Source organism: Erpetoichthys calabaricus, chromosome 13 (genome assembly GCF_900747795.2).
Source record: "Erpetoichthys calabaricus chromosome 13, fErpCal1.3, whole genome shotgun sequence".
Taxonomy (NCBI): Eukaryota; Metazoa; Chordata; class Cladistia; order Polypteriformes; family Polypteridae; genus Erpetoichthys; species Erpetoichthys calabaricus.
The window spans coordinates 57,879,827-57,906,409 of record NC_041406.2 but is presented as its reverse complement, the minus strand read 5'-3'; the positions used below and the strand labels follow the sequence as shown (position 1 = coordinate 57,906,409).

Sequence of the window (26,583 nt, the reverse complement as noted above, 5' to 3'; positions counted from 1 at the left end):
AATGTAAAATTCACTGAGGAATATAAATATGATAGCAATTTTCTGCATTAATCTCCTTCCTTATTGCTATTAGTAAGTAACAACAATACAACTGAGGAGTGGTCAGGCTGACTCACTTCTAAACCTCTTTAACCAATACTCAATAAGGCTCCACACCAAAAGGATCATAATTTTGGTTGAGATTCACATTGCTGTGTAGGCTAGTTGAAATACTGCACACACAAAATAAAAGAAAATACAAGCAAGTGGATTGGTTTGACATTTTATTAGTGTAATATTATTTTAGCTGCTCTATTGCATCAGCATAATGCACACAAACTCTAAAATCTTCAGAGTCTTTTTCAGTCTTTTAAAAATGACAAGGACATTCTGATTGACATTTGTTCTTTAAAGAAATAAGAAAATAGTATTGACAATACAATTAGGCACACTGTTGACACATACTGTACAATGATATGCATAATTCATCATAACTGATACACACATATTATATATATATATATATATATATATATATATACACATTTTATATTTATATATACACACACATATATATATACATATATATATATATATATACATATATATATATATATATATATACATATATATATATATATACATATATATATATATATATATACATATATATATATATATATACATATATATATATATATATATATACACACACATACATACATACATACACACACACATATATATACAAAGTCCTGCATCACAGGAGTTTATCATTCCTACTGCACATCTATTGACTGACATGCTGAACAATCAAAAATGACAATGCACAGAAAGAAAACGTTTTTGTGCATGTAGATGAAACATATTTGTGGCATGTTCAGTGAGTAGTATTTATGTAAGACTGGTCAAAAATATATATCCCATGATGCAAGATCTTTCATACAGCATGTATGTGTGCTTGCATGCACACAAACATACACTTGGACAAACACACAGCAATGTGCTCTTTAAAATACTCCTTGCCATACATCAGCCATGCTTAGACAAACAGATTTAGTTTTGTAAGTCTTACAAGGAGTGAAAAGTCAGGACTTATAAAACAAGTCCTTAAATAAAAGCAGTATGACAACAACGGAATGTAGGTTGTTGGGTTTAGAAGGCTTTTACTTTTCAAAACATTAAAACATATTTAATCAAATACACATGCATTAAACAAAATATTGCACAAAATTATTTTCAGAAGAAACTGTTTAGTTGGTCACTAAAAAAAGCATTCTTCCTTTTTTAACTGTGACAGTTTTCAACTGGGTTTCAGCCTATATATTACTGATATTAACTATATTTTCTATTTTGGGCTATATGTATAAAATAATGGCACAAATTACTGTTCAACTATGCTAGAGTATCCCCACTACAAAGTGCTGCACAGTTGTTTTAGGATCACATCAATAAGCTTAACAACAATTTTGAGGGTTAAAATATGATATAAACATTAGGTTTGAAAACGTTACATTCAGAAAAGCATAGCATTGTATGCTTTTAGTAAGCGAAGTAACATAAGCTTCATGTTTACGACTCTGAAGCTTTCTCTAGGGATTAATGTCGCCAAGAATTACAAGCAAGCAAGTTCATGTACTTGTTAGTTTGGCTTCACTTGCAAAATCTTAGTAAACTAAGATTACGTAGCATGTTAGTTGGTCTTACATATAACTCCATTATTTTAGTTACAATGCTGTAATACTGTACGTAACACTATTAGAAATAAAACTATTTAAATTAAGACCAAATATTAAAATATAAAAACTTTAACTTCCTTTATTTTTGAACAAAGAAAACAGCTCGCAAGTTGACCTTGCAGAATAATATTTCAAAATCAAACTAAATTACTAGAATTTTTACTAGATGAAAGGGTAGTGTGGTACAAACGCTTCCAGTGCTGAATAATTAAAATCTTTTGTGTGTTTCACATTGGAAGAGCGTATCAAAATTAATTCTCTATCTAAGAATGTTATTTTATCTCAATAACACAGACTTTTGGGAAGAAAGTGCATTGATTTGTAAAGCTATCGAAGAACAATCATTTATGTAATAAAATATTTGCTAAATGTCATTCCATGAGCTACAATTCACATTATTTCACCAGGTAATTCTGCATAATGGAAAGACTCTGTAAGCAAAATGGTCAGTTTCTCGCATAACACTGACTTCACTCCCTTTATTAGAACACGACAATCAAGCTCATACAAATCTTCATGGAAAACGCAAATCATTTAAATTCTTTTCAATTACAATTTTTGCAGATGTGTGTTTCAAAACATTCTTCATTTTTGCTGTGTAATGGATTTTTCCAAACAAAAAGGAATAAATTTGCACAATTTGTAATGGTTTGGTGTGATATGATTCTGTTTTAAGCACCATTCAATCCTCTCCCCTCTACAAAATGTAGCTTTTTATATTAAAAATAATCAAAATACCTAACCCAATATTACACAAAATAATTCATTTTTACCAGGATTGGTTGGACCATCACACTAACTAAAATTAATAAATACTTGTGTCCTACCACATAAAATTGGTGGTTTTCTTCAATTTGAATTAACTTCCTCCTAATAATTGCACGCTTTGACTTTCTACATAGTGTTCAGCACTCATTATTTAATCTTTTAACAGGCTTTGACAGATCAAGCGCTACCTCAGCACAGTTCATCCTGCTTTGCTCTAAGGTCACTGAGCTGAATTGGTTTATACATAGCATTTCATTCTGTGTTAAAGTGCTCCTTGACAAAGTTGCATGACAGTACAGCAATTTAATGTGTGTCATCCAAAATAATGTAGATAGTGTTTAATAAAGGTTCAAGGAATATTCTCATCCTAGAATTTGCTAGCACTTGCAATTTTCTTTGTAACCTATACAACCTGAAAGACTGTTTACTTTCTTTTATAACAGTTTTATTAGATTTTAAGGGCACAACTCTGTGTTCTGTTGTGTCACCTTTTTTGCAGAGAACTTCCTTGTGTAGTCTTTAATTTATGTGAATACTTCTCTGTTCGTTGAGATCTTGAATGCAATTTAATAAAAAGTTCAGGAAATTTATACTGAGGAAAAAGAGTTTCCAGGAATCCTTCTAATAAAACATAGACAAGCCTTCTGTTTAACTGGTTATGCTGGAACATCTCGAAGACTCGTAATATGCCTTTTCGTGTTGTATCTGCACCAATAATGTGTTTCAATTCATCTGCAAGAGAAGCATTGTAAAAATTAAGATTTATCCAAATTTAGCACTACAGTTATTCAGAATTACCACAGCCTTATGCTATGTTCATTGAAACATTTAATGAAATATAAAACACAAATGTTGTTTTCTTGAACAAAAGCATACTCTTTATCACAGAAACTATATTTATAGGAAACTATACGAAATTTAATACACAACTTAATTTTGCTTTACTAAATCATAAAAATTGACCCCTCTCAATTTGAAAACATTTATGGAAAGCTGATCTCAAAGTACTTTTTTTTTTTTTTTTTTTAAGTATTTAGAAAATAAGTTCACACAGCACAAAATTAACACTAGAAACCCTAAAGCCTACAAAAAAAAATTTTGTAACACTGGGCCACCTTAAATTCCTTGGAACCTCTCCATTAGTGTCTTTTGTTTTGCAATGTGTCTGTCAGCACAAGCAGCCTGCTATCCCATCCCCCCATTGCCGCAGCTTAAGTCTGACAAAAAGTTCTCCCAGCTCAAGTCTGTTCATCTGGGTGTGAGGTGCCTGGAGTTGTATAGGGTAAATAATGTATCATTATTTGGAACACATACATTTCATGTGTGTTCCGTGTCTACAAAGATCTGTGTAAATGTAGGATGACAGGAAATGCAAGGCAAGAAATTTTGAACACATAACTAGAACAGAAACTTCTTTCATGTTCTATTAATAATTGGCAAAATGCTTACATGAAGTGTATAATGTGTGAAGACTGAACTGCAAATATTAAATAAACACTTTTCACAAAAAGACACAGATATAACAAAACAAGTATGCTTTTTTTCAAGAATTTAAACCCAAGTAAAAGAAATTGGCGTAGGGTACGACACACACATTCACATATATGTCTGCTTCGTTGGTGTAGCGGTAAGAATGGCCGTCTCCAAGTCGAGAGGTGGCGGGCTCAATTTCGGGTCTTTCATGCATTGAATTGCTTTGAGTAGTGAGTGCCGGTTATTATTACTATTATAAAATAAAAACATACATTTGATTTATTTGAGTCTGTAACAGCCGGTGTAAATTTATGGTACTTATAAAAGTTAGCGTTTTGTTTCATCATTCACTTTTATTCTCTCAGTCATGCTTTCACGCCCCCCCCCAATCTGACACTGTTAGTTTTCAAAAACAGACGTGCTATAACAGAGATGAACTCAGATGAGGATGAGGGTTCTACATCGAAGAAAGAGAACAGAAATCCCCCAAAGCAAAAAGTCCACTCAAACATAAGAACAACACAGTTGCACCAGGCGTAAAGGCAAAAGATGTCACCGTTTGGATGCAGCAAGAGGTCAGGCATCATCCTGGCAGTGAATCTGCCACATGCATGTCCTTCAATGAAACAGCAGGGCTTACAGAGCTATTATGTTTTGTGATGGTCTTTATATAAAAACATTTACATGTTACTTATGTAAAAGCCAGATCGAATGTTATTTACCTCGATTTATTTACTTATCTCCCTACAGCTTAAAGTCACAAGTAGAATGAAGAGCTTCCTGTGTTTGATTCCGGTGTTCAACATTTCTTGTCTTGCATTTCCTGTTATCCTACATTTACACTGATCGTTGTAGACACAGAACACACATGAAATGTATGTGTTCCAAATAATGATATATTATTTACCCTATACAATTCAAGGCACCTCACACTGAGATAAATAAACTTGAGTTGGGAGAACTTGGTGTACGACTAAATCTGCATTGGTGAGGGATGGGATAACAGGCTGTTTGCTACTTGGGCTGATTGACACATTTGGAAAACAAAAGATGCTGATGGAGAAGTGTGAAGGAATTTAAGGTGGCCCAGGATTCCGAGTTTTTTCATAGGCTTCAGGAATTCTAGTGTTAAACAGGGCAGTGCTTTCATTTTCTACACTCCACCAATATTTCCATATACAAGCAAAGGGCTGCAATGCTTACACGTGCATTACAGTAAAAACAATGAAGTGACTAGAGAGGTCTTTAATAAATGAATTATTTTTACAAGATATTAATCACTGATAATTGCTTATAAAATGGTCAGGAAAGCAATACATCATGTCTTTACTTCATACTCACTTGTTAGCAACATAAAAAGAAATCGTGTGTGAAAAAAAAAAATTATTTTTCATGTGGAGAATTATGCCATAGAGCAGCATTTCCCAAACAGTGGGTCGCGAGCGAATATTGAGTGGGCCCTGAAACATAAGACTATATTCCGACCGATCGGGCTAACAGCCGGACGTCTTTTGTTTTTGTGACATTCTTTATCGCGTTGTGTTGTGTTCGTTAGCGTACGCCCTTATAATCTTTTTAAAAACAATTATTAACGTTTGAATATAATAATGGAAAAGTGGTCGAAACGGATAGCAAAAACTACGTCGCCGCCGCCGGTTGATTGTGATGAAAAGACAGAAGATGTTCTTATAAATGACAAAAGTGGCACTGAGGCTGACTTCCAAGCTCCCTCAACGAGTTCGCATGAATCGAAACGACGGAAAGTTGTAAGAAAATATGACCCTGAATATCTAAAGCTAGGATTCACTTGGAATCATGATACGATTGATCCGCGTCCTCAATGCGTGATTTGCTACGAAATATTAGCGAACGAAAGTATGCGCCCAAGTAAGTTGACGCGTCATATAGAAACGAAGCATTCCCATTTTACGAATAAGCCAGTAGATTTTTTTCAAAGAAAATTGTTGGATATGAAATCTTCAAAAAATATTGTTTCACATTTCATTAATATTAATGAAAATGCTGTATATGCCTCGTACCTCATTAGCTTAAGGATCGCCAGAGCAGGAAAGCCTCATACCATTGGCGAAGATTTAGTGTTACCATCGATTAAAGATGCTGTTGGAGCGATGTTTGGGGAAAAAGAAGTAAAGGAAATCGAGCACATACCACTGTCCAATAATACTGTTGCACGACGAATCGACGAAATGGCTGAATGGGCAGAGGACGAATTAATCCGGAGGGTAGTTTGTAGTAAATATTATACGCTACAACTAGATGAGTCTACTGACGTGCAAGGCCTATCTCAACTACTTGTTTTTGTGCGTTATATATGGCAAAACGACGTGCATGAAGATATCTTGTTCTGCAAGCCAATTAGTCGTGGAACGGCCGAGGAAATTTTCAATGCAATTGATTCCTATATAAAAGAGAAAGGTTTACAGTGGAAGAACTGTTTCGGTATATGCACTGACGGTGCGCGGGCTATGTGCGGGAAAAATAGCAGTGTCGTTACAAGAGTTCTTAAACAAAGCCCCTGTGCTTTGTGGACACACTGTAGCCTTCACAGAGAAGCACTGGTTTCAAAAGCATTACCTACTGATTTCAAAACAGTACTAAATACAGCTGTGAAAATTGTAAATTATATTAAAACAAAACCCTTACAAGCACGTTTACTTCAAAAGCTGTGTGAAGAAATGGGTAGTCTTCATACATCTCTTCTTCTGCATACGGAGGTACGTTGGTTATCCAGGTGGAAAGTACTGACACGATTAGTGGAATTACGCAATGAAGTTACAATTTACTTGGAAGGAAAAACTGAATATATTGAATCTACTGGACAAAGAATTCATTCTCAAGCTCACATACTTGGCGGATATTTTTTCGAAATTAAACGAACTCAATTTGTATTTGCAAGGTTCAAACGAATCAGACATTTTTGCAGTTCACGATAGAATTCGAGCGTTTATGAAAAAGCTTATGTTGTGGAAAAGTTGTATTGAGGATGGCAAGTATGATTGTTTTGAAACTCTTGAAACTTTTATTATAGAAAACCAAGTGCAGCCAAAGACGAACATACTGTCTGCAATTTCCACTCATTTATCATTGTTAAAAAATAACTTTGATGCCTATTTCGGGGAAGAGATGAAAAAGCTCGACTCGTTGAATTGGATTTGTAACCCATTTCAAGACCGCCTACTAAGTAGTATGTCAACAAAAGCAAGTGAAGAACTCATTGATTTATCAGAAGATACGTCACTGAAAAATAGTTTCAATCGCAAGCAGTTAACGAAATTCTGGCTCTCAGTTGCTGGGAACTATCCTTGCCTGTTTGATGAAGCTATAAAAGTCCTCCTCCCCTTCAGTACCTCATATCTATGTGAGGCCGGATTTTCGGCTATGATCAGCATTAAAACTAAATACCGAAATAAATTGGACCTATCAAACTCACTGCGATTAAAAGTAACTAAAATTGAAGTTGATGCTAAAGCTGTAATGACAAAAAATAGGAAACAAATACACCCTTCTCATTGAAATAACAGTCCTTGTAGGTATTTAAGTAATAAAAAATTGTAACTTAAAGTTGTTTTTTTTTTTTCTTATTTGAAAAGTCCTTCATTCATATTGGTGACGCTTAAATTTCCATAGTGACTGTTTGTGAGCTAAAGTACAATATATGTTGTCTGTGATGATAACAAATTAATGTCAAATGAAAAAAATACTTTAAACAAAATAAACAGCCCGAACAAATAAGACACCATTAAGTAGTTCCGCAACTCGCTACTAGGGAATCTGAGCGTTACCAATATTTTATGCCCCCTTTTTAAGACGGCTAAGAGATGGGTCCCGAATTTGGCAGTTTTTGTTAGGTGGGTCGGAGCCCAGTCAACTTTGGGAACCACTGCCATAGAGCATTATGTTTACCACTTTGCACTTAAATACTGTATGTAAGTAAAAAGAACTCATCATTTGTTTTAATGAAGAACCTGTAACATTCACCAAAAACATAGACTAATGAAAAATATTGTTTCACAGTTCAGCATTGTCTGGTTAACATCCTTGACTGAATTCATAAAAGCACTACTTATAATTAAATGCTTATCAGCCCTACTACAGTATTGGTATTTTATCTCATTTACACACTAATATTCTTCTCTCTAATATTTTCTACTTTGAAAGCCAGTATATGAACACTATTTCTTTCTACCAGAGGGGGCTGTTCTGGACCTATGGTTGCATGCTTATTAAAAATAAAACAAAATTAAACAAGATGGATACTCACTTCCTTATTTTTGGATTCTCTCCTGTCAGCCTCCAAAAAGTGAGATATAATTTGCCTTCCTGGAAAACACCTTCCCCAAGACATAGTACCCTAGCCCAACACCCTAAAGACTAGTTCATGTATAATACATCAAATAATTATTTTAACATTGATCCAAATGCTTTGGTGTGTTGTTTTGGATGGTTTAATCACTGTCTGGTCTGTATGTTTCTATGGCATTTACAATATGTTATGATAATTTGTGTTTTTGTTATAACTATTCCACCCGGAAGATGGTCTTTTTGGGGAGAATGTGTGTATTTTTGTTATTTTTTTTTGACATGAACAATCAATGCCCTGAAGACTAACTTTGTGAGTGTAATGATATACAGTGCATCCGGAAAGTATTCACAGCGCATCACTTTTTCCACATTTTGTTATGTTACACAGCCTTATTCCAAAATGGATTAAATTCATTTTTTCCTCAGAATTCTACACACAACACCCCATAATGACAACGTGAAAAAAGTTTACTTGAGGTTTTTGCAAATTTATTAAAAATAAAAAAACTGAGAAATCACATGTACATAAGTATTCACAGCCTTTGCTCAATACTTTGTTGATGCACCTTTGGCAGCAATTACAGCCTCAAGTCTTTTTGAATATGATGCCACAAGCTTGGCACACCTATCCTTGGCCAGTTTCGCCCATTCCTCTTTGCAGCACCTCTCAAGCTCCATCAGGTTGGATGGGAAGCGTCTGTGCACAGCCATTTTAAGATCTCTCCAGAGATGTTCAATCGGATTCAAGTCTGAGCTCTGGCTGGGCCACTCAAGGACATTCACAGAGTTGTCCTGAAGCAACTCCTTTGATATCTTGGCTGTGTGCTTAGGGTCGTTGTCCTGCTGAAAGATGAACCGTCTCCCCAGTCTGAGGTCAAGAGCGCTCTGGAGCAGGTTTTCATCCAGGATGTCTCTGTACATTGCTGCAGTCATCTTTCCCTTTATCCTGACTAGTCTCCCAGTCCCTGCCGCTGAAAAACATCCCCACAGCATTATGCTGCCACCACCATGCTTCACTGTAGAGATGGTATTGGCCTGGTGATGAGCGGCGCCTGGTTTCCTCCAAACGGGATGCCTGGCATTCACACCAAAGAGTTCAATCTTTGTCTCATCAGACCAGAGAATTTTCTTTCTCATAGTCTGAGAGTCCTTCAGGTGCCTTTTGGCAAACTCCAGGCGGGCTGCCATGTGCCTTTTACTAAGGAGTTGCTTCCGTCTGGCCACTCTACCATAAAGGCCTGATTGGTGGATTGCTGCAGAGATGGTTGTCCTTCTGGAAGGTTCTCCTCTCTCCACAGAGGACCTCTGGAGCTCTGACAGAGTGACCATCGGGTTCTTGGTCACCTCTCTGACTAAGGCCCTTCTCCCCCGATCGCTCAGTTTAGATGGCCGGCCAGCTCTAGGAAGAGTACTGGTGGTTTCGAACTTCTTCCACTTACGGATGATGGAGGCCACTGTGCTCATTGGGACCTTCAAAGAAGCAGAAATTTTTCTGTAACCTTCCCTAGATTTGTGCTTTGAGACAATCCTGTCTCGGAGGTCTACAGACAATTCCTTTGACTTCATGCTTGGTTTGTGCTCTGACATGAACTGTCAACTGTGGGACCTTATATAGACAGGTGTGTGCCTTTCCAAATCATGTCCAATCAACTGAATTTACCACAGGTGGACTCCAATTAAGCTGCAGAAACATCTCATGGATGATCAGGGGAAACGGGATGCACCTGAGCTCAATTTTGAGCTTCATGGCAAAGGCTGTGAATACTTATGAACATGTGATTTCTCAGTTTTTTTATTTTTAATAAATTTGCAAAAACCTCAAACTTTTTTCACATTGTCATTATGGGGTGTTGTGTGTAGAATTCTGAGGAAAAAAATTAATTTAATCCATTTTGAAATAAGGCTGTAACATAACAAAATGTGGAAAAAGTGATGCGCTGTGAATACTTTCCGGATACACTGTAGGTATATGTTTACTCATTGCTAGTTTGTAGTCTTTTGTTGTATTTTGTTTGTGGTTAATATTCTACCTGTTTCTTTAGTTGTTTGGGGCAGGGTGTCACAGTGGTTAGTACTAATGCTTAATAACTCATAGCCTATATTTATCAACTGTCTCAGAATTACTCCTATGAATTGCACTAAAAGTCTGACTAGGCTAAGAATTTGTCAACCTCACAGTAGGACATTACCAAGCATCCTAGTCCCAGTCCCAGTCCCAGTAAGAACTAGGAGGCCATGGCTGAGAATGAATGACGTCAAGATTTTATAGCACTCCTTGCCACAAATTAACACTCATAATGAAGTTTTGTGGTTTTCTCAAACTAATGCAGAGGCTTCATCACAAATATGATAATAAATATAATAAAAATATTTAATGTAGAAGATGATGATGAAGGGCGGCACGGTGGCGCAGTGGTTAGCACTGCTGCCTCGCAGTTAGGAGACCCGGGTTCGCTTCCCAGGTCCTCCCTGCATGGAGTTTGCATGTTCTCCAGCTGTCTGCGTGGGTTTCCTCTGGGTGCTCCGGTTTCCTCCCACAGTCCAAAGACATGCAGGTTAGGTGTATTGGTGATTCTAAATTGTCCCTAGTGTGTGCTTAGTGTGTGGGTGTGTGTGTCTGGGGTTTGTTTCCTGCCTTGTGCCTTGTTTTGGCTGGGATTGGCTCCAGCAGACCCCCGTGACCCTGTAGTTAGGATATAGCGGGTTGGATGATGGATGGATGGAAGATGATGAAGGTAGGATATTGCACTAAGTTTCATGTAATTGATGCCACTTTGCAGCATTATGAATAATATTGCAGTGAGTGCTAAGATGGATAAACTGAGACACACACACGCCAAATTAAAGAAAGGCCAGAGAATGGGCACGTTTATTTAACAAAATTGATCTATACTGAAGCCATACTTTCAAAAGAATCACCCTTTCACTGTCACGGCCACACAAAATGCCTTATAAAGTAACAGATATTGAAACTAGTCCTAACTGTTCCTGCAATGTTACTGAAGTTGTACTCACTCTGGCAGTGTTCCCAATTGTTTTCACAGCATGATGTGAGGTGCGTCTTTCTGTGACACTAAATTTATCTAATGCCTTGGGAGTCTCCACCTGCCTTCCTGAACTTTCAGGGCTTGTATGGTGTAAAGCAAATGTTCCAGGGGTTCATAGAATGCAAAGCCCAGGGCACCTGTGTGACAATTCATGGTTAATCACTAATCCAATCCTGCTTGTCTTCAGGGTAATATACTTGCTACTACAATACAGTCTGCATCAATGACCAGTTGTGTGTTGATACTTTAATATCACTTATGCTTGACCAGTCACACTTGGGGCAATGATCTTTATGTGCATGAAAGCAACTTGCTTTAACATCATCTTAGTTGAAGTGGTGGGGAAATGTATAAGTCTATGTATTACCTCATGCAATCATTGTAAGAGCGTTTACAGTTTGCTGAAAAATTCAAAAAATCTTTGCTGTGACATATCTAAATCATTGCTATTGTAAAGCTGCCTTTTCCTTGTGGCCAAAAAGTGTAATGTTACCAACACTTTAATTTTGGCCAATAGACGGAGCGGTGACATAATGCACACCACTATAATAATGTTATGAATATTGCTCAATTACTGTCAAATAAATATATTTTTACAAGTTCATTGTTATTCAGCATTTCTTAACTATTTAGCCTTTCCCAGTACGTGCATACTGATCTCTACCTGTACTCCATCTTCTGGCAGATCCTAGGGAATTAGGATAGCTCACATGCCCTCCTAAATTCTGGTGAAGTTAGGAGTAGTTTCCTAACTTGGGAAAATTTATAGAATGCTTTTCTTAAATATGAGATTTTTGAGTCAGTTAGGATCACTGTCCTGCTCTTAGACACTTTTTAAATATGGGCCCAGATCCCTTTTTGGTACACAATAATCAGTCCAGTATAGTTGGTAAATGCTTCTCTTGCTCTCAGGGACACTTTTAGTTCAGTTCCTCTTTCCCCACCAACTTCAAAGCATTTTGCCAAATTTGGTAAAGTTCCCAAACATTTCCACAATTTAGCACAGTTCACGGCAAAGTGAACTTCACAGGGCTCACTTATTACCAGAGAACTGTAACAAACAAATATAAATCAGAAGTCAAAAAATAAGACTACTGTATTTACAAGCACACACAGTTGATATTTACCCCTGTGACTTGGGGTACAGAATTAGGTCACTGTCTCTCTTGTGTGTAATAAAAGGCAACTAATGGAGTCTGGGAACATGAAAGACACAGGTACTCATTTTTTTTCTTCCAATACCCCTTTGATGATGAGATACAAAGACGGCAGTTATAAAACATGTGTGGGTCACAGCCCACAGTACCTTCTGGCATCCCTACCTGCCAGACAGCTGGTGAACCTGACCAAACCACAGAAGAAAAAAAAAAAAGAAAAAAAAAAAAAAAAAGATTTATGATGGGCCTAGACCAGATGTACTGTTGGAAGGCTGGTGTGATGGCAGGGAGATGAAGATGAGGTAGTAAGTGTTAAATAGGGAGTGTAAAGGATTGTGACTTAGGATATAGGGAGTATGACAGGAAAATTGGCCAAAGTGATGAAAGCAATGGATAGAAGGAGAACAGATGTGTGGTCCATACAAGAGACAATATGGAAAGGTAAAAGTGAGAGAATGCTTAGATGGAACGTTGCAAAGTATCTGTTTTTCTGGCAGTGGAGAAGTGATGGCAATGCAGGGTTGGTGTACTTGGGTCTGAAAAATAAAGAAACCTTAGCAGGTGGAGAGGATGAATGACCATCACACATTTGTTAAAAATCATTGCTGGTGTAAAATGGATGAATATAGTCTGAACAAATGCCCCAGGGATGAAGAGAAAGGTGAGTTTTGGAACAAGCTGAAGGTGGTAACATCTGGGATGCTTCAGGGGAGGGTCAGTGTATGAGTGGTGACTTGAATGGGCATGTCGAAGCCAGTGCTAATGGTTTAGAAGGAGAGTCCATGGGGGCCTTTGTTTGGTGATGCAAAAGAAATGGTTGTGTGGAACATTATGATAAATGAGGAGGAAAGTTAGTTGGTGACGTTTGAATCTGGTGGCAAAAGGAGCACACTATACCATTTGTTGATGAGAATGTTATTGGGGCATGGGAAAAAATTGACGGTGATCTTCAGATTGACTATGTGTCACAACATGAAATGGTTGTGGGAAATTTTTTAATTAGATGCATGAAGGAAAGTAATAGGAAGTATGTACTGATGCTGAACGTCTGGAAGTTGAGGGAGAGTGTGAAAATAAATTTGCTGAGGGCGGCACGGTGGCGCAGTGGGTAGCGCTGCTGCCTCGCAGTTGGGAGACCTGGGGACCCGGGTTCGCTTCCCGGATTCTCCCTGCGTGGAGTTTGCATGTTCTCCCCGTGTCTGCGTGGGTTTCCTACGGGCGCTCCGGTTTCCTCCCACAGTCCAAAGACATGCAGGTTAGGTGGATTGGCGATTCTAAATTGGCCCTAGTGTGTGCTTGGTGTGTCCTGCGGTGGGTTGGCACCCTGCCCAGGATTGGTTCCCTGCCTTGTGCCCTGTGTTGGCTGGGATTGGCTCCAGCAGATCCCCGTGACCCTGTGTTCGGATTCAGCGGGTTGGAAAATGGATGGATGGATGGATAAATTTGCTGATATACTGGTAGAAAGATTTAAAAAGCATGAGGTGTGAATGGTAAGTGGACACAGATAAAGAATGTCTGGTAGAAAACAACAGGCCTTTGGTGGGGCAAAGGGACCACTGCGACATAAGGTAATATGGTAGTAGAATGCTGAAGTAGAGATGGCAACTGAGGAAAAGAGGAAATGTTAGAAGAAAACAAATGCAGAAAGTGACAGGGCAGTCTAATTGGAAGTATAGCTAAAGGTACGAATAGCAGTCAAAAAGGTGCAAGAAGATAAAAGATAGGAGTTTATAAGTGAGCCGCAGAATTGGGAGGAGAATAGAAATGTGTTCAGGATTGTGAAACAGATGGCAAAATAAAGTCAGTATGTAATAAGGTATGGGTTGCTTGAAAAATGCTGACAGTAACGTTGTGATTTACTGCATTATTATATTATTATCATTATTTACTGTAGTATTGGAATTAGGGATATATGGAAAGAGTACATGGGGAAGTTGCTGAATGAGTATAGTGAGGTTTGTTGTGAAAAATTAGAAAGCTTCAGTTGAAGGTTTATGAAAGAGGAGGATGCAAAAGCATTGAAAAAGATGAAGAGAATTAAAGCGACAGGCCCAACTGGAGTGGTGCTGGAAATATTTAAGGCAGCGTAAATAAAACTCTTGGAGTTCAAAGGCTAACAAATCTGTGCAACGTGATTGTGTGTGAAGAAAAGGTTAAAAAAAAAAAATGTCCTTCAATAGAGTGTGGTATATATTGAGCAATGAAGCTTCTGGAGCAGGTAATGAAGGTGGTTGAGAGTACTAAAGAGAGGAAAAAATGAGGTAAAATTAGTGAACTACATTTCAGTTCCAAGCCTTGGGTGGAAAAAACAGATGCAATCTATCTTGTCAAGTTAATGCAGGAAAAAACAAAAATTCAGATCTAGGAAAAGAAGTTGTATTATGCTTTTATAGATATTTTAAAGACATCTGACAGGGCGCAGGGGTAGGGAAGTGGGTGATGAGGAAGTTAGGTGTGGATGAATGGTTACTGCCTGCATTGATGTGAATGTCTGAAGAAACTCAAACAGTTATCAGGACAGCAAATAGGGGTAATGGGGCTGCACCAAGCATAAAGGAGTGGCATGGTAGCTCTTATATACTGGTGGCCTCATATTCAAGGCAATAAGTTAAAAGGCAATTGAGGGAGAAGGTATGGAGTGTAAATCAAGTTTATAAGGAAAGGGCCTCAAGGTAAATGCAAGAAATAATAAAGGGATGGGACAGAAAAGGTGGTTGAATGCCTGTGTGGCATGTGTGGTAGTGCTATTGGGAGAAAGTCAGTCCAATGCACATGTTGTCAGAAGTGGCTGCATAAAAGATGTAGTGGCATAAAACAGTAGTGTGCAGGTGGTGAATGTTACGTTTTTTAAAGAAAGTGTGTGAGAGGGGTGTAGAATGATGATGTAGTAAGTATGAATTTAGATATCAGGAACATAATTGTCTTAAAGAAAGCAGGAAATTCTGTTACATTGGTGATCTACTGAGTGCTACCTGAGGTGTACATGCAACAGTGATAACAAAGATGAGAGGTGCGTGGAAGAAACAACAGAAAGCGGTTTCCCCCATTCTCACTTCTCAAGAAGTCACTCTGACATTATATGGTAAAACTAATAAAATCTGAGAGATAAAGTATATTCTAGGATAGGGAACACATGGCCAATAAAGGTGGAACATAAAGCAGAGCTGGAAAAAACAGATGAACATGATGTGACAGGAGGATGTATGCAGAGTTAAAAGGAATACTTGGTCTTGCAGTGATATATAATAGGACTATAAAGAGACTTCATGGTTGTATTACTGATTTGTAAATATTGGGTCTGAACTTCAAGGATGCCAGGATTGTGATGAGTGGAGGAAAAAGATTTGGGGAATTAACCTAGGGGTGGCACGGTGGCGCAGTGGGTAGCGCTGCTGCCTCGCAGTTGGGAAACCTGGGGACCTGGGTTCGCTTCCCGGGTCCTCCCTGCGTGGAGTTTGCATGTTCTCCCCGTGTCTGCATGAGTTTCCTCCGGGCGCTCCGGTTTCCTCCCACAGTCCAAAGACATGCAGGTTAGGTGGATTGGCGATTCTAAATTGGCCCTAGTGTGTGGTTGGTGTGTGGGTGTGTTTGTGTGTGTCCTGTGGTGGGCTGGCATCCTGCCCAGGATTGGTTCCTGCCTTGTGCCCTGTGTTGGCTGGGATTGGCTCCAGTAGACCCCCGTGACCCTGTGTTTGGATTCAGCGGGTTGGAAAATGGATGGATGGAATTAACCTAGGTAAACCTGCAAAATGGCTGTGAAATTTGTGAAAATGAAATCTTAGCCAAATGTGTTGTTAAGTTTTTAGGTTTATCTTCTGAATTGAAAAAGATGATATTGTCAAAGCAGAAAATGTCACAACTGGTCCTTAAACATGAAAAACCTATATTTAACAAAATACCTGGCATTATTCCCAAAAGGTTGGTTTTTGCAGCAACTCTTGTTCTCATTCGGATTGGTTTATCTCTTCTAGGTGGTGTTTCTGCTAAGATTCCATTAGGCCAAAAGGCATCTCTAGTAGAAGATAAAAATGTTAGTTCATCAAATTGTATATACAGCCACCACAAAGACTTAAGAGAAGAGAAACAATTATTACCTGAAACGCTTGACATAGTCTGCAACTTGTTCAGGGGATGTCATAAAATCTACATGTTCTACAATTTTTCTATAAGAAAACAAAAATATTGATGTTTTAAAGATAATATAAAATAAATATTTACTATTATTGAAAAATCAGATAGCTGAGCGTTTTTTCTATATATAGACTACTTAATTGCTTCTCTTGACTTGCTTTGCTGTACTTTATTTTACACTAAACTTATTATTACTTTATGGAAATCCTCAAACTGATGATTGTTTAACATTTTTTTTTTCATTTTATTCACCTGCAAATGTTTCCTGCTAGAATTAATAATGCTTCTTGTAAATCACTCAGTCTGTGAAAGATAGAAGTTAAATCCCTCTAAATCTTATATATATTTTTATTCTATTATCACTATTACTTGCCTTTTCTCTTTTCTTAGCACCTTTCCTCTGTCTTGTTTTCTTAGTTCAATTTATTTGAAAGTGGTGGATGGCATGTTTTCACTTAGCCTCTTGGGAATTCAGTCCTATCTAAATTCTTTTGGTGCTGTATGGGAAATTCAGTACCTATAAAAAGCATTCACCCTGAGGGATGTTTACACATTTTATTGTTACACATTAAATCACAATGGAATTAATTTGGCTAATTAACTGAAATTGATCATCAAAAAAAAGAAGATTCTTTAATGTTAAAGTGAAAATACATCTCTACAAAGTTCTCTAAATTAATTACAAATATAAAACATGAAATATTATTGCATATGCATTCACACCCGTTACAACAACACACCTCTTGTAAATCATCTCCAGTGTAACCAAATGGTTTTAGAAGTCACATAACCAGTTAAATGGAATTCACCTGTCTCTAGTTAAGGGGTTTCAACTCATTGCAGTCCAAATGCAATATCTTGAAGACCCAGACTGAGGTGAGTCAGTATCATGGCCTAACCTACACAAAGAAGACAAAAGAACACTCCATGCAATTCCATAAAAAAGGTGAAAAGACCAAGTCGGGATGGAAACAAGAAAGAAGTTATTGAATCTCCCTTGAAGTCCAGTTAAATAAATTATTAAGAAATAGAAAGACTATGGCACAGCTGTCAATCTGCCTAGAACAGGTTGTCCACAAGAAATGAGTGATTGTGCAAAAAGTCTAGTGAGAAAGGCCACCAAGAAACACGCTAAATAAGAACTCTATAAAGGATTTACAAACTACATTATTTAATATTGGAGAGACTGTGCATATAACAGCTGTTGCCTAGGTATTTCACCGGTTGTAGCTTTATGGGACAGTGGCAAAGAGAAAACCACTGTTAAAAAAAATGCACATAACATTTCAGCTAGAGTTTGCCAAAAGTCACACGGGATAGTCTGAAGTCAGCTAGAATGAGGTTCTATCATCTGATAAGACCAAAATAGAGCTTTCTGGCCATCAGACTAAGTGCCAAAACACTGCACAATATCATAAACACACCATCCCTGCCATGAAGCATAGTGGTGGCAGCATCATGTTGTGTAGATGCCTCTCTGAAGGAGGTCCTCAAAGGCTTGTGAGGGTAGAGAGCAAAAAGAATGCAACAAAATGCAAGTAAATACTGGAGGAAAATCTGATGCAGTCTGTAAGAAACCTGTGCCTTAGAAAATGACTTATTAACACAAAGTCAAAGCTACAAATGAATGGCTCAAAACAATAACGTTAATGTTCAAGAGTGGCTGAGTCAGAGTCCAGAGTCAATCCAATTGAGAATATATGGTTGGACTTGCAAAATGCTGTTCATGTGCAGACACTATGCAACCTGACAAAACAGCAGTTTTTTTTTTTTTTTTTTTTTAAAAGGATAGGGAACAACTGCGTTATGGAGATGTTCAAAGCTGATAGAGACCTATCCATACATCGTCAAGGCCTGTTGTCTAATTGCTACTAATGAGTTAAGAGGTTTAGCTTGTTTATTCTTTGTATAGCTGTGATCCCACAAGGGCACATGACGACACTCTTGTGAAGTTCTCAATTGGTCTTGAATTGAGTTGATGTAAAGCTGAATAGTTGGTTCTGATATTTCTTACTATCTCCAGTTAAGAAAAGAACATAGGAGGTTAGTTGATAACTTCTACAGTATGTTAGGTACATGAAACAGGATATCTGATAACACAATAAAACAGCTGCTACAACTCCGTTTACATTTTTGATTTTCATCTCAAATTATTGCAACACATTATATAGCTTTTGCTATATAACCTTCTCAAAACAAATCACATTCCCTTCATATTTATTAATTTTGATAAATTGTAATGCATCAAAAAGGCATCTCAGCAATGCTTATGACCACATTTTCTTTGTTCCATTTTATAGGTATAAAGCTTTTGGGGCACATGCTTTGGTATTGTCCACAACTCTGAAAATCTCTTCTGAACAGTTATAGGGCATATTATGTTAAAATAAAAACTTAAGGACATTTTATTTGAGTAAGAGTTCAATAAGATTAAAGAAACAATATACAATAAATATATTATGTAATTTACATTCCAATTATTACACTTTTTTGATATCTGTTACTTATTATCCTTTAAGGCGGCACGGTGACGCAGTGAGTAGCGCTGCTGCCTCGCAGTTAGGACACCTGGGGACCTGGGTTCGCTTCCCGAGTCCTCCCTGCGTGGAGTTTGCATGTTCTCCCCGTGTCTGCGTGGGTTTCCTCTGGGCGCTCCGGTTTCCTCCCACAGTCTAAAGACATGCAGGTTAGGTGGATTGGCGATTCTAAATTGGCCCTAGTGTGTGCTTGGTGTGTGGGTGGGTTTGTGCGTGTTCTGCGGTGGGTTGGAACCCTGCCCAGGATTGGTTCCTGCCTTGTGCCCTGTGTTGGCTGGGATTGGTTCCAGCAGACCCCCGTGACCCTGTGTTCGGATTCAGCGGGTTGGAAAATGGATGGATGGATTATCCTTTAAATGGCTTTGTATTTTATGTAAATTTACTGGTGTAAAGTGCTTTAGACACTTATTGTGTTTATGGGCACATAAATCGATGCGTCACTCCATGTGACATTTTATTTATTACTTTTCTTTCTGTTCTCAAACATTACCTGTTAGTTGTTATTTAAGAATTTTATTGTGTTTTTGCTGTGTTCAAAAATTCAATTTTTCTTCCCCTAACCCCATGCCAATATTTTGTCTGCAAATGCCTTAGGCAATCAATAAGAGTTTGCAATGGGTCTACTATATGTTGAATCATTTGACTTGTGCTTTAAATAACTAAAGAGAATTACAAAGTACTTTGTGATCCTCTGACCAGATGAAGCATTGTTCTGGACACTGCAAATGTATATTTGAAAAAGAAAAAAAAAAAAACAAAAAGACAAAAATATTTTGTCTCACTGCTTCAATTACAAACCTGTGACTCTTAGGACTCGTTTATACTTCACGCTCAGAATGTGCATGCATTATGGCTACCACGCGTTTCCAATGTCGAATTGGCACATCCTCAGAAATTAACACAACACGTGCATGAGTTGCAGTACCAGCAAAAAGTTGGCGGGCGCAGTGTGATAAAAATCAGAATGTGACGTCAGAGTCTCTACTATCTACATGTGACAGAAAGCCACTTTGCAGATCCTATTGGATCGATGTGCGTGCTTTGATGTTTAATGAATGGTTTGATATGGTGAAGCAAAATGCCAACATACAAATGCATTCATGGTGCTTTTATATTCAAGCTTTGCATATTCCCCAATGTAATGACACAATACATTTTAAAAGTCTCACACACCATCTTCCCTGTCATCTTTTTTTTGCAACTTCACAACAGCATCAGAATGTACGGCAGCGTATTTGAATCACAGAAAAAAAATTAAAGACATGGTGAAAAGGTCTATTTTTTGATTAAAGTGGAAATTTCGGCTTTAATCACAAAATGTCCACTTTAAGCTCATAGTTTACTTTATCATTAAAGCAGACCGTCGTAAACATCATCTTAAAAATGACCCAGTTGTCAATCGCTACGTGCTTCTGGGGTTTCCTCCTGACCTCACAGCAGCAGCAAGAACACATTAAATTTATGATATTCCAACTCTGTGCACATTTAGAATCCTTAGATTTATACTTGATATCACTTTCATGATAAAATGCATTAAAGTATGCATGTCACATTTTACAGGTAAATCGTTAACTTTGTTTAAATAATGAATACTGTTAATAATTACACATATGGGGGTGGCACGGTGGCAGGGAAGTAGTGCTGCTGTCACGCAGGGAATCGTGTTGTTGGTGTTCCCTGCCTGGACTTTGCCTGGTGGGTTTCCACAGTGTGCTCTAGTTTCCTTCCAAAGATATGCAGAGTTGGGGATTTGGTGATGCTAGCATATCTGAGTGCTTGTATTCATCTTACGATAAGATGATGCCCCGTCCAGGGGTTTTTTTTCTGCCTTGTGCCCAATGCTAGCTGAAATAAGTGCATCCCTGGATTGATGGATTTAATCATTAAACATCAATCCTTTTCAGAGATATTGTGGCAAGGTGTCCACAGAATTTAACGGGTGTTTCAGGCAATTCACAACATAGCGAAGCCGAACCTCTTCTCACCGTGATGATATCTTGCACTGCCACCTGGTGGAATCTTCCAGATTTATGTAAAGAATGCGTGCAAGTATAAACAGTACAACGCTTGTGTAGCAGTAGCATCTAGCAAAGTCGAACCTCTTCTCACCGTGATGATATCTTGCACTGCCACCTGGTGGAATCTTCTAGATTTACGTAAAGAATGCGTGCAAGTATAAACAGTACAACGCTTGTGTAGCAGTAGCATCCATTGGAGCACGTGCCGCATCGTGTGAAATATAAACCTGGTCTTGGGCAGCAAGGGTTTGACAATGGACCAAAGGAAGAAAAACAATCTTTTTAAGAAAGACTCTGCTGGCTGGCCCTTTCAGAGAATCTTGAAAAATCTGAAAGACATCCCTACAACCAGAACACCAGTTCAGTTTGAACTTGCTGCAAACTCCTTGACTCATAATGTGTTCTGGCAGCTATGGTAAGTAAGTCTGACAAATTTCTTTCATACCCAACCAAGGTTGACTTTCTCTCACCAAAAATAACCAAGCACACGAAAATGTCAAAAACATTGCAACCCAGAGAATAGACAAAAATGAATTACCTTTCCACTGAAATCAGAAAAGTATTAATAAAATTGAGAAGAAAAAAAAAAAAAAATAGCCATGGGCTTTGCTACAAGCACACTCTTACATCTACCATTCCATGGAACAAATGAACTTTTTTAATCTAGCCAAAGAAATGATGCAGTCATTGACTAGAGTTTAGAACTACAATGTGCTCCAAATTTTCATGACAGTGACTTATTCCACATTAGCTGCATTCCGAAATATGTATTAGAAAAGACCAATTAATAAAACAAATTCTTTAACATGTCACTATTAGCAAGGCTGTAGGACTGTATGGCATCTAAGCCCTGCACTGACACACCTTCCAAACAAAGCAATTTTAACCCTGCAGCAACAAGATTTGGCCACTACCAAAAATGCTGGAAATCTGCTGAATATGCTCTACTAACAAAACCTACTTCCGAAAAGAGAGGTCTTATTCACAGAACTGCAAACCCAACAGTTTGACAAGCATAAGTAAAGAACATTATGCTAAAAGAAAATGGACCAAGTGAGTGTACTAAATAATAATAATACATTTTATTTATACAAAGGCACCTTTCTAAGCACTCAAGGATACCAAACAAACAATAAATAAAAAAGCACATTATAAACAGAACTTAAAGCACCAGAAAATATTAAAAGTTAAAACCTAACAAAGCCATTGTAATCATTGAGAAACACAGATGGGTTTTAAGTATACATTTGAACGTTTAGAATGATTCAGTATTTCTAAGCTCAGTCGGTAATGAGTTCCAGAGCTTGGGAGCAGAACGGCTGAATGCTGTGCTCCCAATGGTGGTTAGACGAGTGAGAGGGACAGTCAGGTGGATGGAGGAGGAGGCTCTAAGGTTACGAGAGGAAATGGCAACATGAAGAAGGTCAGACAGATGTGGAGGGGCAAGATTATGAATGGCCTTTTTTAAAATCAATTTGAAACTTAATCGGGAACCAATGAAGCTGCTGCAAGACTGGAGTGATATGGTGAATAGACGGGGTTCGAGTAATGATGTGAGCAGCAGAAATCTGGACCAGCTGAAGCTTATGGAGAGATTTATTAGAGAGACCAAAGAGGAGCGAATTGCAATAGTCCAGACAAGAAGTAGTAAGACTGTGAACAAGGATGGCAGTGGTATGGGGAGTGAGGGAGGGGCGGATGTGATTAATATTATGTAGGTGGAAGTAAGCAGACTGGGTGACGTTATTAATGTGAGATTGAAAAGATAGAGTACTATCAAGGACAACACCCAGACATGGACTTAGAGCAGGCTATATTATACTGTGAAAAAATTGATCAACGTAATGGAATATGTCACTGAAGGCTTTAGCAAAAACAGAGCAACAGGGATAATCTTCCTGGATTCTTCAACACAAGGTATGACATGAAGGCATAATATATAAGACATCTAAGAGAAAGTTACTGTTGTAATCAATACTAGCCAACCTGAGGCGTACCATATGCCGCATAATCAGGCCACTTTTTTAATGATTTTTAAGCACAGGGAAAAAATTAACATTTGAAAAATCCGCAATTTAATAAACCACCAAGAAAAGTAACATTGTAACAATGCACGATACGAACCAACATACAATTGTCTGTGACTGAAAACTGGAGGACCGCCGTCGTGCCTTCTCCTCCCAGAGCGAGGGACCGGGGTGGACGGCGCTCGGGCGCGGAGGGCGGTACGGGAGGAGAGGGGAAGGACGCCCATTCCGCCCTCTCCGTCATGCTAGTCTGCTGATTTCTCGTTGCCTGCCTGCTCATGTGCCCACCCCCAACTCGTCACCTGAGTCATTTTCGTCTTTGCACAGTCCACATGCACCTGTGAGTCACGTAGACTTTTCATTGTTCTTTGCGGTTCTGGCTGCTTTTCTATATATAATCCACCAAGTCACCCGACCATGGTAGTAGCGAGGTTGGGGGAAGTGTACAAAGGGCAGGGACGTAATCAGTGCGAGCGTATGACCTGCACTTACTGGGAATTCCTCGTTTGTGGGGAACAATTGCAAGCCTCGGTTTCCAGCACGAATGGGGTTCAATGGCTTACCCACGCCTGTCTGCGCCGGGTAGACACACGTTGATCCATTCAGTGTAGCGCGCGTGCAGTAAATGAAGATCTCATGGCAAGCCTGAAAGCATAAAATTGGAGCTGTGTGACTTGCGTTCTTTTCGCAGTTCGCTTTTCCTCAACATGGGTCAATTGTATGTGCCAGCCTGGATCTCCGTAAGGGAATAGCAGTGGATAAACCATGGGGTCACAGTTCATATTGAGAACAGAGATACGCTTGCAAGCATCTCCCCTTGGATATATGCAAATGTCGCGTTGTGCAGGAGGTTCCCCGTCTTCACCTACAAAGATAGCAGCAACATCAGTTTGACAGGACGGGGCGTTATACCTTCTCATAACCAGACTTGAATTTTCCACGAACACCATTCGTACAGCAGTAACAGGGTTACCGTGAGTGATAATGTCATGCATTTGCATGTAAGACTTTGCTAAGGGATTAACCTGTCCTATCATATTGTCTAGTTTAAGCAACAAAATGTCACTGCAAGCGCTATTACATTACTTTTGCAAACGTTGACTGGTAGCCTCAGCAGAATCGAGATATATAGCTGACCGTACTGTGGTGACGTGTCAGGATTGGTATATAAAGGAGAGACCTGGTGATAAATTTGACCATGGATTCTGAAAGCATATGGTCCTTGTCCAGATGGTTGAGCGATGTGTGCGCCCATTGACGCGAAAGCTAAAGCAGGGTTGTATTCCCTGATATGATCACAGTAATTTCGGGACAGCGGGTTCTTGCCAGTCAAGAGGTCTTCTAAAAAAAGAGGGGGTTTGGATAGCAGTGGCAAAGACACCTTGCCGGCATGACAACACTTAGTGTAATGTCCGCATCTGTTGACCTCTGCTGGCCAATGAAGAGCATTGCAAGAAGCACATAGTGCGGTAGGTAGGCCAATGTTATGTTCTTGGACGTGAATGGCGATATCTTCTTAAAAAGCTGCAGAAAACTGAATGCGATGTTTGTGCATGAACGATTAGTGCTGTGTTGACACTGAAGGGAATTGGAATGAGTTGTTTCGAAGCAATGCTGGCAATGTTCACATTGCATAATTCGTTCAGTGGAGTGTGTTTTTAAATGCATGTTGAGATATCTCGGAACTTTTTGAACAAATCGTGCATTGAAAGATATGTTTGGAATGCGTTTGTTCAGTGGAGTGTGTGTTTAAATGTGCTTTGAGAGATTTCTGGTGCATGAAGGTTTTGGAGCAGTTGTGACACTGAAAAGAATTCATCAGGGAATGTGTTTTGAGATGGTTAGTAAGGTATCTGCGTGCATGGAAGTGTTTGTCGCAAAGTTTGCATACAAATGTTTGTGTTGAATGGATCTGCATATGGTTGTGGAGATCCATCTCATCTGTAAAGTCCTCGTTACAAAATGTGCAATTGAAGGTGAGAGTGGAATGAGTTCGTAAGTGTTTCTTGAGAGTGCGAGTTGTTTTGAAGAATTGCTGGCAATGTTCACATTCGGTCATTCGGTTAGTGTTGTGTTTTTTTAAACGTGCGTTCAGATATCTCTGCACTCGGAAGCTTTTGGAACAAAAGGTGCATTGAAAGTCCTGTGTGGAATGCGTGTGTTCAGGGGAGTGTGTCTTTAAATGTTTTTCAGGAAGAGGAGAGTGGGCAGGTGACGTCACATTAGTGTGGCGAGCAAGTGGGTGTGCACCCTGTGTGCACATACCGACAGCGTCAAAAGATGTCACCAGAAGGTTATCACGTGTGTATTTGAGAGGCATGAGAACCTCGTAATGCCCATGATCCAAAGGACCACTAAAGAGCCGGGATTTGGAGAGACGTTGGGCCGGATTGTAAACTCGAGGAGAGGCATGAGGACGTTCTTGGAAGTAAATGGTGAAAGTAGCTGGAAGGATTTGGAACACAATTTCTGCCTCGCCACCATAGACTCCGGACGTATTCATGTAGTCAGCGTATTGTTGAGCAGACTGTATAACAATGCCTCTGTGACTAACAACAACGGACACCACGTCGCCGAAGTTATCCCAATGTTGGCAAATAAAGCCAAGAGCCATGTTGCGAAGTTTGAGAGCAACAGTTTCGTCAATGACATTTTTCTAGAAAAACCCGACAGATAGAAACAAACAGTTACCTGATGCAGGAATTTCTATAACATTGAAAGAAGTGTTGTTTCCATGAAATACATTTGAAGTGGTAGCCATGGAGGGCAAATGAACAGTCAACGTGGCTCACAGCTGGATTTGGACCGCAGCACAGACCAAAGCGAGTGAGTATGTGTTTGATGAGCTGTTCGAGTTGGCGGGCAGTGATCAGGGGTGCGTTCCCTATCACGTGGGAGGAGGGTTAGAGTTTCTGGGCGGGGCTTCGTTGTTCCTTTCCCATGGTTTTCGATGGTGGATGCGGTCGGGTGTCGTAACCGAAAAGAATAATGAAAAGTCAACGTGGCTCAGAGGTGCATGTGGACTCCTAGCACAGACGAAAGCGACTTACGGGGTGGTCGGTGAGTTGTTGCGTCCGGGCACATGAGCAGGCAGTGTGAATGCCTAGAGTGAGGGTGGACGCGGGCCGGGGAATAAGGAGTGTTGGTGGGCGGGGAAACGTTTTCCGTGTTCCTGCAGGACCATCTATGAAGACGCATGTTTGTCCCGGATGCGAATTGCTGTATGTAGCATGTAAAACAGTTTGCGATGATGCACGCGGTCATGCATCATAACCGAAAAGTCAACGTGGCTCAGAGGTGCATGTGGACTGTAGCACAGACGAACATAAATGACGGCGTGTTTTCCGAGGCGTCGCGTCAGAGTTGGTGGCCGTGGCTCTGCGA

General features: G+C 39.1%; 1 protein-coding gene across 2 annotated transcripts in view; it reads right to left on the bottom strand.

Moving 5' to 3' along the window:
• Positions 1-618: 618 nt before the first annotated feature.
• Positions 619-26,583, bottom strand: part of LOC114642709 (sorting nexin-13-like) — a 115,007-nt gene continuing 89,042 nt past the window's right edge. For both annotated transcript variants that reach the window (XM_051936168.1, XM_051936170.1), the window contains 3 exons: positions 16,581-16,649; positions 16,386-16,498; positions 619-3,218 (listed from right to left, as the gene is read on the bottom strand). In XM_051936168.1, the coding sequence (XP_051792128.1) occupies positions 2,971-3,218; positions 16,386-16,498; positions 16,581-16,649 (430 nt within the window). In that variant the 3' untranslated portion in view covers positions 619-2,970. The remainder of the gene's footprint in view (positions 3,219-16,385; positions 16,499-16,580; positions 16,650-26,583) is intronic.